This window comes from Pinus tabuliformis, chromosome 4_2 (genome assembly GCF_031772625.1).
Source record: "Pinus tabuliformis cultivar Carrire ecotype Pingquan chromosome 4_2, CPIR1, whole genome shotgun sequence".
NCBI classification, from domain to species: Eukaryota; Viridiplantae; Streptophyta; class Pinopsida; order Pinales; family Pinaceae; genus Pinus; species Pinus tabuliformis.
The window spans coordinates 163,926,061-163,938,677 of record NC_142304.1 but is presented as its reverse complement, the minus strand read 5'-3'; the positions used below and the strand labels follow the sequence as shown (position 1 = coordinate 163,938,677).

Genomic DNA, 12,617 nt, shown 5'->3' with positions numbered 1-12,617 from the left:
AAACCATTTTATTTGTATTATTAGCCCCTAACAACTAATGTTAGCATTAGGCGACCTTATGTCTGATGTACAATGTATTTCAAAACATTTTAAACTCAAATTGAAGGAAACCCATAACTTAATTTTTTATTTTTTTTAACCGCAACGGATATTTTATTAAAGGATGGCCAAAGCCATATCAAGTTTTACAATTTCCTGTTTCTAAAAGAACAGATTTCTGCGTTTACAAGATCAACTTGTCCTTTCAAGGAATGGCTGCCATGTATGGTTCTCCTGCATCTATGCTGATCATGTTCTTTTCTAGATTACATCCAATATTTGCCAGGCTGTCTGCTTCTGTGTTTAATTCTCTGAGAATGTGGTAGATTTGAACTGAAGAGAAGTCCTTCAAGAGTCTATTTACTCTTGATATCTGTTTGTTCAATATTGGATCCTTGAGCCCTTTCTTATTTAATAGAGATTTTATCAGCAATTCTGAGTCTCCAAACACTAGGATTTCCTTTGGGTTTCCTTTACTGACCAGTTGGCAAGCTTTTAAAAGACTGAGGACTTCTGCCTGATTGTTGGTTTTAATTCCGAGACCCCAGCTGTAATCCTCTTTTCTTCCATTCGGGAAGTAGATGACCCCCCCTGCTCCTGATCTGCCTGGATTACCTTTTGAAGCTCCATCAAAGAAAATAGTGCATTTTCCTTGAGATTTCCACCACTTCTGGAAGTTTTCCAAAGTGTCTCGGATCTGCCAGTTTTCCTTGAGTTTTGGGCGGGTGATTAAAGAAGGGCTCGATGAAGGAATGCAATCACCCAGCCATGCTCTTTCTTCATCTCTTAGGGAGCTGTCACTGACATTGGTTTGTCTCAGAGTTTCTATAAGTAGTTTCTTGGCCTTTTCTGCGACATTTCCTGCAGACATTTCTTTTTGATTAAAAACAATTTCATTCCGGGAGAGCCACAACTTCCAGCACACATATTTTGGAACTGCAATCCACACCTTATACCAAAGAGTCTTTTCTGCGATGCTGTAGGGATACCGAGCTTTCCAAGACAAAAACATGTCTGTTATTGAACACTGCACCGGTGGGCTAACATTCAGTCCCGCCAAGAAGCTGGCCCAGGCCATCTGAGCATACTCACAGTCAATGAACATGTGAGCTGAGGTCTCCAAGGCTTTTTTGCAGAACACGCATCGATGTGGACCTGCAATATTCCTTTTACAAAGATTTTCTCCAGTCAGTATTTTGTTGTGAAACAAGGTCCAGAAGAAGAAATTGATCTTCGGGATGCTGAAGTTTTCCCAGATCTGCCTCCACACTGTTTCCGGGTGCAAAGAGTCCTTTTTTCCTTGCATATGTAAGTACCCTTGCTTGGCTGTGTAAACCCCTGTTCGTCCCCAACCCCATGAATCTTCCTCGTCTTTGTGTACTGGAGTGAAGTCTGTGATTGCTTCCATGAAGTAGTTTAGCTGATTTCTTAGGCGTGCTGGTATGTTGGGCAGAGTCCAACGCTGCCAATTGCCTTTGTTATCCCACTCTGCAATGTCCTCGATTTTCCTGATTCCTTTTTATCTTAACCAAACTCTTAAATCTGCGAATTCGTTTATGACCTAAAGAGAAGGGTGCCCCATGATTCGGTCTCTCCACAGCAATGATTTTTTGCCGTTCCCTGGAATTTTATACAAATGTGTCCTGAAGAAGTCTAACCCTTTGCAACAAAGCCTCCAAGCCTGTGTTCCTCCAGGAGAAGGCGCTGGGTTATAGGAAATGATCGACCGATTTCTGAGATATTTTAAATTTAAGAGCTGGCTGATTGGATGCGTGGGTTCGGATATAAGCTGCCACAGAAGTTTGCAACCCAAGGCAAGATTTGCATGATGGGGGTCTCTGATTTGGAGTCCACCTTCAGCAATGGGACGCTTCACCATTTCCCAATTAACTAAGTGAAATCGATTGCTGTTCCCCTTCCCTCCGTTCCACAAAAAATTCCTCATTAAACAAGAGATCTGATCTGCGATTTGCCTTGGAGCCATTAACAAGGATGCTTGGAAAGTGGGTAATGCTGAGAGCACCGAACGGATGAGAGTAAGCTTGCCGCCTGTGGAAAGCCAGATTCCGCCCCACGCTGCTATCTTTTTTTTAAACTTGGATATTACCTCCTCCCACAAATAGTTTCGATTGGATCCCATCGTCAACGGTAGACCAAGGTACTTTATTTTATCCCATTCTGCATAGCCTTTGAATCCCAATTCACTGGCTATCCTTTCAATAGTTTGTTCATCTGTATTCCATCCATATACTGCACTCTTCCTCTCACTGATAAGAGCTCCAGTGACATTACAGTACTTTTGGAGAATTGTCTTGAAGGATTTAGCAATTCTCATGGAAGCGCCCCCGAGCAAGAGTGAATCATCGGCAAATAGTGCATGGTTTACTGGAACTGCTCCTTGAACGATTCTTATCCCAGGAATGATGCCACTTTGTTGCTCCCGTGTCAATTTTCTGCTTAAAGTGTCCGCCATCAGAATATAGAGAAAGGGAGACAAGGGGCAACCTTGCCTCAGTCCCCTGGTGGCTTGAAAAAACTCTGTTGGTCTCCTATTTACCATTGGAGCTATCCAGATGTTTTCAATGCAAGCTTTAATAAGGTTTATGAATTCCTGCCTAAACCCAAAGGCTGCAAGCACCCTAAGCAGAAAGGAACGGTTAACACGATCAAAAGCATTACTCATATCTAGTTTAATAATCATACCTTGCTCTTTCCGAGAGTGGCTGGAATGGAGAGCCTCTTGGATTTGAATGACATTGTCCAAAAGTTGCCTGCCTTTCACAAATCCTCCTTGGGCTGGAGAGATGAGTTTTTGAAGAAGAGGCTTAATTCTATTTGCCAGCAGTTTAGCTACGATCTTGTATGATGTATTACAAAGAGAAATTGGCCTGTATCTGTCGAAGGATCCTGGGTTTGTTTCCTTTGGAATTAAGGCAAGAAATGTCGATTTTATTCCTCCACCCATTTTTGCCTTTCTCAAGGTCCCTCTTATCATTCTGAAGAGGTCAGTTTTGATAATCTCCCAACAAATTCTATAAAAATGTGCTGTGAAACCGTCGAGACCTGGGGCTTTGTCTGGCTCCATAGCCCAGACTATATTAGTTATCTCTTCTTCCGTTACAGGACTCATCAGAGAGTCATTATCTTCTTCACTGACTAGATTTGGAATGGCTGAGAGAAACTCCACTTCCTCCTCCTCGTTCCCATTACTTTCTGCACTCAGAAGGTTCTGAAAGTGGTTTACAGCTGCTTCTTTGATTTGAGTAAATCCTTTATGGACCTGACCAGTGGTGCTGGTAATTTCTGATATATGATTTCGCGAAAGACGGGCCCTGCACTGTCTATGAAAATATGAGGTATTTCTGTCCCCAGATTTGAGCCACAGGCTTTGAGACTTTAAACGCCAATATTCCTCTTCATTTCTGAAGGAACAGAATACATTCCTTTGTGCAGATTTTTCATTAGCTAAATCTGTAGAAGAGAGATCTTTCTCCTCCATTTCAAGTTGTATTTCTTCCAATTGAAGAACTGCCTCCTTCCTCTGTCTATTGGGAGATTGCGTGGATTTCTTTATCCAGCTTTTGAGCGCTTTTTTTGTGTTTTTCATTTTTTGTTCCCACACATAACTTGGGGAACCGAAAACATCAATCCTCCATGCTGCTTGAACTGTTTCTATAAACCCTTCTTTCCCTGCCCAAAGGGGGTTGAAGCGAAATGGAAGGGGACCTAGATCTTCTTCTTCTTTTAGGCATAAGAGGATAGGCTTGTGATCCGATGTGAGCTTTGGGAGAATCTTGGTGAATACTATTCTTTTGTCCATCATTAGAGAGCTGCTGATGAGAAACCTGTCCAATCTGGCAGAAATATGATTTTCTCCGGTTCTATTGTTTGTCCAGGTGTATTTGCCTTTCACTGGTTTGAAGTCTACCAAATCCCATTGCAGAATCAGGTTGCCCACTGTATTGATAAAAGGGTCTCTAGACTGAATCCCTCCTTTCTTTTCTTTGGGATCTAGAATTATATTCAGATCACCACCTATGACTAAATTTGAGGGGCTGATTTGCGCTATATAATCCAGAAGTGTCCTCCAACACTCTCTCTTTTCTTCATACTGAACAGGGACATACAAGTTAAACAGAGCGAGGGAAAGGTTGCTTACGGTGTGACGTAGCTCTGTGAAGATCCAATGTTGGGTTGCTAAGAATCGTTAATTCTTTTGTCCAAAAAGTACCTATTCCTCCAGCTGTGCCTCTTGCACTAACAGCCTTTCCTGAGTCAAATTTCCATTTTGTAGCACTGGTGTTTAGAAGAGTTTCCCCTTCTATTTTGGTCTCTTGGAGCATTAGGATGTCCGCGGTCTCCATCTTCAATAAGTCTTTGATAGCCTCTGCCTTGTTGGGATTACCCAGACCCCTACAGTTCCAAGAGATCAACTGCATCATTTACCGCTTATAGGGTTAGGCCCTCCTCCTTTGGAGGCTCTAGGCCTGATATTCCTCCCTAGTGTCATTTCGATAGTAGCTTGACTGCCTAGGGTTTTTTGTCTTTCTGATTCCTCTTCTCTAGCTTCCTTGTTTGATCTTCTCCCAGCCCTTTTTGTTGACCTTTCAAATGTTTCATCATCTGATGATCCCATATTCTCTACAGTTTTCTTCTTTTTTTTTTATTATATCTGCGTATGAAGGGGAAGAGATATTGCATGAGTTGGGGATTGGGTTATTACCTGGTTCTGTAGTTTCAATATTCTCCTGCTGTGGGGGTTCTTCTTCTCCTGCTTCCAGTGGATCTGAAGGAGGCGTGAGGATTTCAAAGGGGTTTTTGTCCCCCTCATTGCCTTTTTTTTCACTACTGCCAGCGTTTTGATTACTCGTGCTTCCATGGTCTGCTTTGTTCTCTGTCCCTTTTGCCTTGTTTTTGTTATTCTGCCTGCTGAATGTTGTCTTCTTTGCCTGTTTCCATTGTTCTTCTTTTTCTTTCTCTGATGTCTCCTCATTTCTTTTTTTGCAGTATCTTGCAAAGTGCCCGTATTCATGACAGAATCGGCACTTGAATGGCAGCTGTTCATAATCTAGCTCTTGTATGTGTGTCCAGTTTGCCACCGATAACTGAATCGCTTCGGGTAATCCTGTTTCCAAGTCGACCTCCACGCAAATCCGTGCACAAGAATACTGATCCTTCCTTGGGGCCTGGTCTATGTATTTTCCCAGTGCATTTCCAATGGATTGGAGGGAGCTTTGATTCCAGCAATGCAGAGGCAGATGCGGGAGGCGCACCCAGACAGGAACCGCCTTGGGTACGTCTTGCGCTGGATCAAAATCAGTGGACCATTTGTTCAAGTAGAGACCTTGAGGCCCCATGAAATAAGGCCCATTTCTGAAAATCAGGCCTCTGTCCTCTGTGTTGTCAAACAAGAAGACAAAAAACCCTTTTCCTACAAAATAGATCTTGATTCCTTCGTTAACCAAAGGTAGCCAATTCCTTTTGACCCATTCTTCGACTGCTCTCGGGGATGGCCACAAACCGGTGAACTGACCGATCAGACCTTTTTCTGCAAGATTTAGCGCGGATCTGCAGATTTCCTCCTCAGGCAAAGCTACCTTGGGTATGCTATCCAGTTTTTTGACGAATTTTTGCTGCTGGCCAGAGGCCTGACGCTTTCCTGTTGCTGAGACGAGAGCCTTGAAGGCTTCGATCTCCGGAGGGAAGGGGGGAGGGGCCGCAGGGCCGCCTCCATGCTCCATGAGGGAGGGCGCAAGCGGGAACTCTCAGCAGACGCGCTAGGGTTGCAGACGCGTCCAAAGAGATAACAAAAGATTGAATCTATTTATGAATAATAAGATACTTAACCCATAAATTAATTTTAGCTTCATATAGAAGAGGCCAATTAAGATCTCAAAGTTATTAATGGGTAAAAAAATAATAGTTGTAAACATTTAATTGGTTCAAAAAAATTCTTTGAAGAAATATCAACCTAAACTTTTGGTTAAATATTTTGATTTACGAACCAAAATAATGTCAAAGTGGAAAACTATGTTGTCTTTAGGTAAGGACTAAAAATAGACATTGTATTGACTCATAACGTTAACATAGGGAAAAATAAAATTGAAAAAATATTAATTAGTGTAACTAATTAAAATAAGCATATATTTGCTTACTCATGATAGGTTAAAAAAGGTAATTGATTATTATTAAAATGTTAAATTTTTTTAACCTATTAGTATATTTCTTATCATAATTTTTTTACAAAAAAAAATTTAAGCTAGCACAACCACATTTATATTAATATAAATGTGGCTGATAAACGTCGATAGGCATATGATATAATAATTTATATTAATATTATTAATAATAATAACAACTTAAAATCATTTTAGAAATTAATAATAGCAAATATTAAAAAAAATGAACACAATTAAATAAAACAAAGCATGAAATTAAATAAAAGATATTAATAAAAATTAATAACCTAAATATATAACATTATTTATGATAGAAAAATATGATAAAATAAACAATCAAATTTACAATGAAATATTAATAATAAAAATTAATAACCGAAATAGAAATACAAAACCATATCATTAACCAATGTGAAATGTTGCTAAATTAATGTCGCCGATTAAAAATATAAACTAATGTCGCTAATTAAAAATCTAGAATAATGTTCATATTTGATAGTATTAATAATAATACTATTTTTTTAAATGCGAAATATTATTAATATAATAGAAGATAAAACAATATAAATCAAATTAATATAATAAAAGATAAAATAATATAAATTAAAGAAATGAAAGTTCAATATAATTACACGAAAATAATAAGCCCTAAGGGATAGCTCAAATGGTCGAGTTCCCGTTGCTAAGTACTTTCCCAGTTGGGAGGTCACGGGGTCAAATCTCCTCGACGCCCTCGGGGTTAGGTCTGTAAAGACCGACGGGCAGATCCCTTCGGGTGGAACTGCCCCGCTTCTCTACTGTGGATGTAACGGCCACTCAGTGCCCGTGAACCACAATATAAAAAAAAAAAAAAAAAAAAAAAAAAAAAAAAAAAAAAAAAAAAAAAAAAAAAAAATTACACGAAAATCATCTTAGAAAAATGAAAATAAAAACCAATATAAATACAAATATTGAAGTGTAAGTATAAGCATAGGAAAAAATAAATGCATTGAAGAGAATATAAATTTCAACATCAATAACAATTGTTGTGAATCATTAACAAGCATTACGATAGTTAAGAAAGGACGATTCGGACGATCTTGGTCGTAATGCGACAAAGAAATGAGATGAAATTTCAAACATTATAGGACCAATGACTACAACGCAAAATTTACTAACATTGAAAGAAATAATAATAATAATAATAACACATTCCACGACAAAATTCAACTCTCAACACCCGACCACAACATAATTATTTGATAACAAGCTCTTCCAAAACACAACCCAGAGAGGTGGAAAAAGCAACACCAATTCAAATCAACAAGATAAAGATCACAATACTTCACGCTTTCAAGCCAGTCCCTTCCCGTCTTCCTTCCTGATTCTCTTCGGTGAAAACGATATAAAGCTTGAACATCTAATTTCATTCCACTCAAAACACGGATATGCTCATCAACAAAATTAGGACGGAAGCCATGTCTTCTATAAAACCTTGCGCAAATAAAGGGAACAAAACTAATGGTTTTCATAATATAATTAATAGCTCTGATGTAATAATTACCATCATTGTTCTCCATTTTTGTGAATCATTGACAAAAACATACAATTAAAATTAGTACATTGAAAGAAAACAAATTAATAGAAAGAAAACTATTCATTTATGATTTTGGTTATTTCATATTCAAACATAAATATAAAAGGATTCAAAAGAACGAGAGAAAAAAAAAATGCAAACAACTACAATTCAAGAAATCAAACAATAATTGCTCTGAAATAGTCAATTTACTTACTTCAATAATCAACAATTCTATTCAAATCAACAAAAAGGAAAACAAAGAACTTATGAAGGTGCATACAAATAATTGCAACAAATAGTAACAACTAAAGAGAAGTAATCTTCTTTTTCTTAAATAGATGCATACAAATAATTCGAACAAAGAGGAAAAAATACAAAAGAATAATTCATGAATAGTAAATCGTATTGAAGATAAATACCCCCAAAATGATATTGACTTTAATCGCTCCTCCTCTTTCTTTCTAAGTGTAACATATGCATTATCTTTCATTTTTGCATAATGTTGAAAAGAAAAAGGCAGTGAAATCCACAAACCATCTATTGATTTCACTCTCGATATAGCTGTAAATGTCAGACCATGCCTTTCTCTGTCTCCAATATCTACAGTGGCTCATTGCAAAGTCATCCCCTATGATTTGTGTATTGTCAACGCCCATGCCATTTTCAAAGGCATTTGCCTCATATTCCCCTTAAGAACAGGTGGAATCAGTACAAGAATTGGAAAATCCTTATCAAATGGAACACCACAATACTTTTCAAACATAATTGTAACAAATTGTGGAAGTTGTAGCGGCTTTGAACCAGGTGAAAAGAAAATATTTTCAATATATCCAAGTGCACCATTAACAAGACCAGCTTCAACCCACAAATTACATGTTAACATCACACTCTCTCCACGACATAACAGTGATTCACGCTCTAATATATGATCATCACTATCACTTATTTCTATTCTTCTACTAATTTCTACAACACATCTCGCAATAGGAGAATTTAATGCTTTAAGCATTTTTCGATTGTGCAAATTGACGAGATTATTCGTCGCAAATAAGTGAACAAAAGAATAAAACAAAATCCTTTCATGTCGATCCAAGAAACTATCAACACAGGTCATGAGAAAATCCCAATCAACAAGATAATTCTATGCATTTCTAATATTGTTTAAAAGATTGTGAAAAGATGCTTGTCTCAGATCATCTCCTTGTTGCCTATAAATTTTATCCAGAGCCACTACAATGTTGAAGCTTTCCCACAAAATTTTCCCAGTTGTTCTACCTGCATACAAGGGTTTATCCTTAACATGAGGTAACTGGGCAAGGTCACCCACAATAATGATGGACTACCACCAAAAGGACAGTCCTTCTTTTCAGGAAAGGCTTCTCGCAAATGAGAATCTATTTCTATGAATAGCGTTGGACCTATAAAGCTCATCTCATTAATCAATATATATCAAATGTGCCTCATTTCCTCTTGGAACACTGCCAAAGCCTGCCCAAACAGTGGCTTCATATATTTTATAGGAATTTTTAAATCATAATGTATTGTTTTCCCACGTATGTTAAAAGCAGCAATACCAGTTGGAGCAAGCAATAACAAAGGAATTTATCTATTCATTGTTGCACTAGAAATAGCATGAGAAATACAATGAATGAGAGAAAACTTCCCTGTTCCAGCAGTACCTGGAATAATCATTTTCAAAGCACCATCATTTTCAGCATTAGCATTGTGTCAAAAAATAACTTCAAAAGCAACTAGTTGTTTTTTTTATAGAGAGGAAGGCGACAAATATGTGTCCCTAACGAACCCACAATTCAAAACACCTATAGACTGTGCATATTTTACAAAATTGACCCCTTCTTATAAAAAATCATTTGACACCATCATTTCCTACCAATTATAATCAACATCAAAGTCCCTTCTACCAAGATTATCAAGGTCTGAAATGTTTACACAACTTGGAGGAACTAACTGCGAAAAAAATTGCCACTCTTCAAAATTTTGATCAACATTTTCTTCATGTATAAGCAGCTCCACATCCTCTTCATCACCTTAATTTGGCAAAGGGCCTTGATCAACATGCCACACACGATATCTACAATTCCTCAAACTCTCAAGAATACTTTCAGTGGACAACCCAATATTTGAACCAACATCACGAAACGTCTTGTATAAAAGAAACTCACTCCAACAAAACGTTTCAAACAATTTTGATCCCTCATCAGGAACAACATAAAATCATGGCCAAACATGAATGATATATTGCTTATCATGTGGCCTCCATTTGTCCTGCCTATGCTTCTCCTCAAAACTCCATGATCTTGTTGTTTCTATCAAGCATAAATGTTCCAAAAAAATAGGTCGACTTTGATAAACCTGAATGAAATTGTTTCCACACAAAACTTCATCAGAATGCAGTGAAACCCTTTGGTACACTTTCTTGCCAACATTCAAGGAGAAGAATTTCTAACTATAGACAACAAGAGGCAGCTTTAGCAACAAATGACACGTCTCTTGAGCTCCAACATCACACTCAACAAGCATCTTAGCAAGGAACCTTCTATACGCAGATAATACAAGAGCCTTAGACCCACTCCCACCAACAACTCTGGTCAACATTTCGTGATAAATTTCAAATCTTCTCTCTGCCTTTGAAGCATATTTTTCAATATACTTTAAAACCTAATGTCGAGAAAGAACTGGCTAACGATGAACACATTCTCGCCACATTGTTAAAACATCAACGTTGTGAACATTTAAACGGTCATCATTTTGTGTTGGTTCATTCTTTTTTCTCCCTTTTTCATCTATCAACAATGTTGATTCCGCACAAACCTCCCATGGAGTATGATAGTGACATGAAATAAAATACCCTTTTTTCAGTAAACAAGATTCAACACTTCATTTTGTATGCCTTTGCAAACGGTTAACTAAATGCTCATAATCTTCTTCGAGATTGCAAGAAAAAATTTGTTCAGTGTACAAAATACATTGATCATCATTTAAAGTTCGAGGTATCATGACATTTCGACGATGTATGTCACGCAGATTCCATGTTGTAACATATTTGACAAAGTACCACTTTGCTACACCAACAATAGTTGCATTGAACCAATCCAATGCTTCCATATCCGGTGCTTCAGGCAACCACAAAAAACCGTGGATATGGGCAGAACCTCTATGCTGCCACTAGTACCTAAAAATATTGAAAACATGCAGTTAAAATATAATAAGCAATCATAAAAACATACCTTTTCCTTCAAATCATTATAAAATTGGCGAAAAGGAAGAACAAAAACCTATACAAAAAGTCTTTGCAAGACTATGTCATGGAAGATATTGAATCTTTGGTGCATGTACATAGAAACTATATGCGGGTACCGAATAACATTTTGAATCTTTCTGGCATGCTCACTTTGTCGATGACAATCTCTACTTGAAGGCATAACACTATGCAAATCAGGCCACTTTGTGTCAGTCGCACTCAATGTAAAAAACAAAGTAGGGCAACCCAACTGGTTGATCATGTCAGTTAATTCATAACAACACTTTGTCCAATAAGCTCTTGTACCCCTAAGACAAGATCCAAAATGCATTAATTTCTCAGCCAAATTATTATTTGGCAAATCATAAAATTGTTGACGCAATTCCTGAATAGTTGCAGGCACATTTTCATGAATATATTTCTTCAAAAAAAATGAAGTTGTTTCCTGAATACGATGTCGCATAATCATATTCATCAAGAAATATCGAAACTGAGGATGGATTCCAAATATTTGATCATACAATCTCAATAGATGGAAACCATATTCATACATCTAAAAATTGAAAATTCAAGGATGAAACCAATCAGCATCACCTGTATGGAATAAAGTGGGGCCATATCTAGCAGTCCTTTAGTATTATATTCATTAATGGGATATGTACCAATATTTGGCCAATTTATTGGTTCAAAGGATGTGTTATTTGCATTCTCAATAAATCTTATGATTCGATCAACTTCCCAGGATTCATTAGGTAAGCGAGAAATAAAGGATGACGAGTGATAATGCAAACAATTAGCCCCATCTATTTCAATCTCTACATCCATCCTAGGTATATCATCAACATGACTATCAACATATTGTAACCTGCTAGAAACATCAGTAGGTCTTTCCAGGAGAGAAGCAACTGAATCCATGTCAATTTCCACATCCCTATAGTACTTGTCCATTTCAATTTTATAATGTAATGCATTCATCACATGTTTTCTCTTCACATAGCATTCATAGTATTCAAATTGAACACCTCGCCTTCTTACAATAAAAAAATATAGTTCTTCAACACGTCGTGGAAGCTTCTTTGCAATTGAAGAAATATCTTGTGGAAAACATATCGTGTGGCCGCTATATTTATATTGACCACCACGAGCATGCATCACTTTCAATATTGGATTTACCCATGCTATTAGCATCTCTTCAACTTGTGTCAAAACTCTTAGAACCTCGAGATACTCACCTGGATCCATGTTGTTAAAGTGACAAAAGCGATGAGCACCTTTCTCATACTTACATCTTTTAGAAATTGGACCCTCGTGCAATCTAACAACTTGTATACCAGGATAACATTCATTACATACATGGCACATATGCACAACAAACAAACTATTAATCCTCGACCGAAAGTTTTTATGCACATCAACCATTTGTTCGCTAAAATGATAGCGAACACTTTCATTTTCTTTACGAAACACCATTCTAGCTTAGCAATCATGCGAAACAACTCGTGGAACTAGAGTATTGGTTTTATCATTTCTTTCCATAACAGAATGGGAAATCATTCTTCTATATTCATTACACCTCACC

General features: G+C 37.4%; 2 protein-coding genes across 2 annotated transcripts; both read right to left on the bottom strand.

The window, feature by feature from the left end:
• Positions 1 to 244: 244 nt before the first annotated feature.
• Positions 245 to 5,780, bottom strand: LOC149168693 (uncharacterized). The gene is made up of 3 exons (XM_089424950.1): positions 4,763 to 5,780; positions 1,698 to 4,212; positions 245 to 1,547 (listed from the first exon to the last, which is right to left on the bottom strand). The coding sequence occupies exons 1-3, from the start codon at positions 5,778 to 5,780 to the stop codon at positions 245 to 247; spliced, it is 4,836 nt and encodes a 1,611-aa protein (XP_089281076.1).
• Positions 5,781 to 11,072: 5,292 nt separating this feature from the next.
• On the bottom strand, positions 11,073 to 12,280 carry LOC149168692 (uncharacterized). The gene is made up of 2 exons (XM_089424949.1): positions 11,633 to 12,280; positions 11,073 to 11,483 (listed from the first exon to the last, which is right to left on the bottom strand). Exons 1-2 carry the CDS (start codon positions 12,278 to 12,280, stop codon positions 11,073 to 11,075), a joined length of 1,059 nt encoding a protein of 352 aa, XP_089281075.1.
• Positions 12,281 to 12,617: the final 337 nt, after the last annotated feature.

What these genes read in the sequence shown, in the direction of transcription:
- LOC149168693 (XM_089424950.1), bottom strand. Translation starts at nt 5,780, where the DNA reads ATGGAGCATGGAGGCGGCCCTGCGGCCCCTCCCCCCTTCCCTCCGGAG. An exon ending in TATTGAAACTACAGAACCAG is followed by an intron (nt 4,213 to 4,762) that starts GTAATAACCCAA and finishes GGATCTTCACAG; the next exon opens with AGCTACGTCACACCGTAAGC. An exon ending in TGGAGGCTTTGTTGCAAAGG is followed by an intron (nt 1,548 to 1,697) that starts GTTAGACTTCTT and finishes AAAAGGAATCAG; the next exon opens with GAAAATCGAGGACATTGCAG.
- LOC149168692 (XM_089424949.1), bottom strand. Translation starts at nt 12,280, where the DNA reads ATGGATCCAGGTGAGTATCTCGAGGTTCTAAGAGTTTTGACACAAGTT. An exon ending in CCCCACTTTATTCCATACAG is followed by an intron (nt 11,484 to 11,632) that starts GTGATGCTGATT and finishes CATCGTATTCAG; the next exon opens with GAAACAACTTCATTTTTTTT.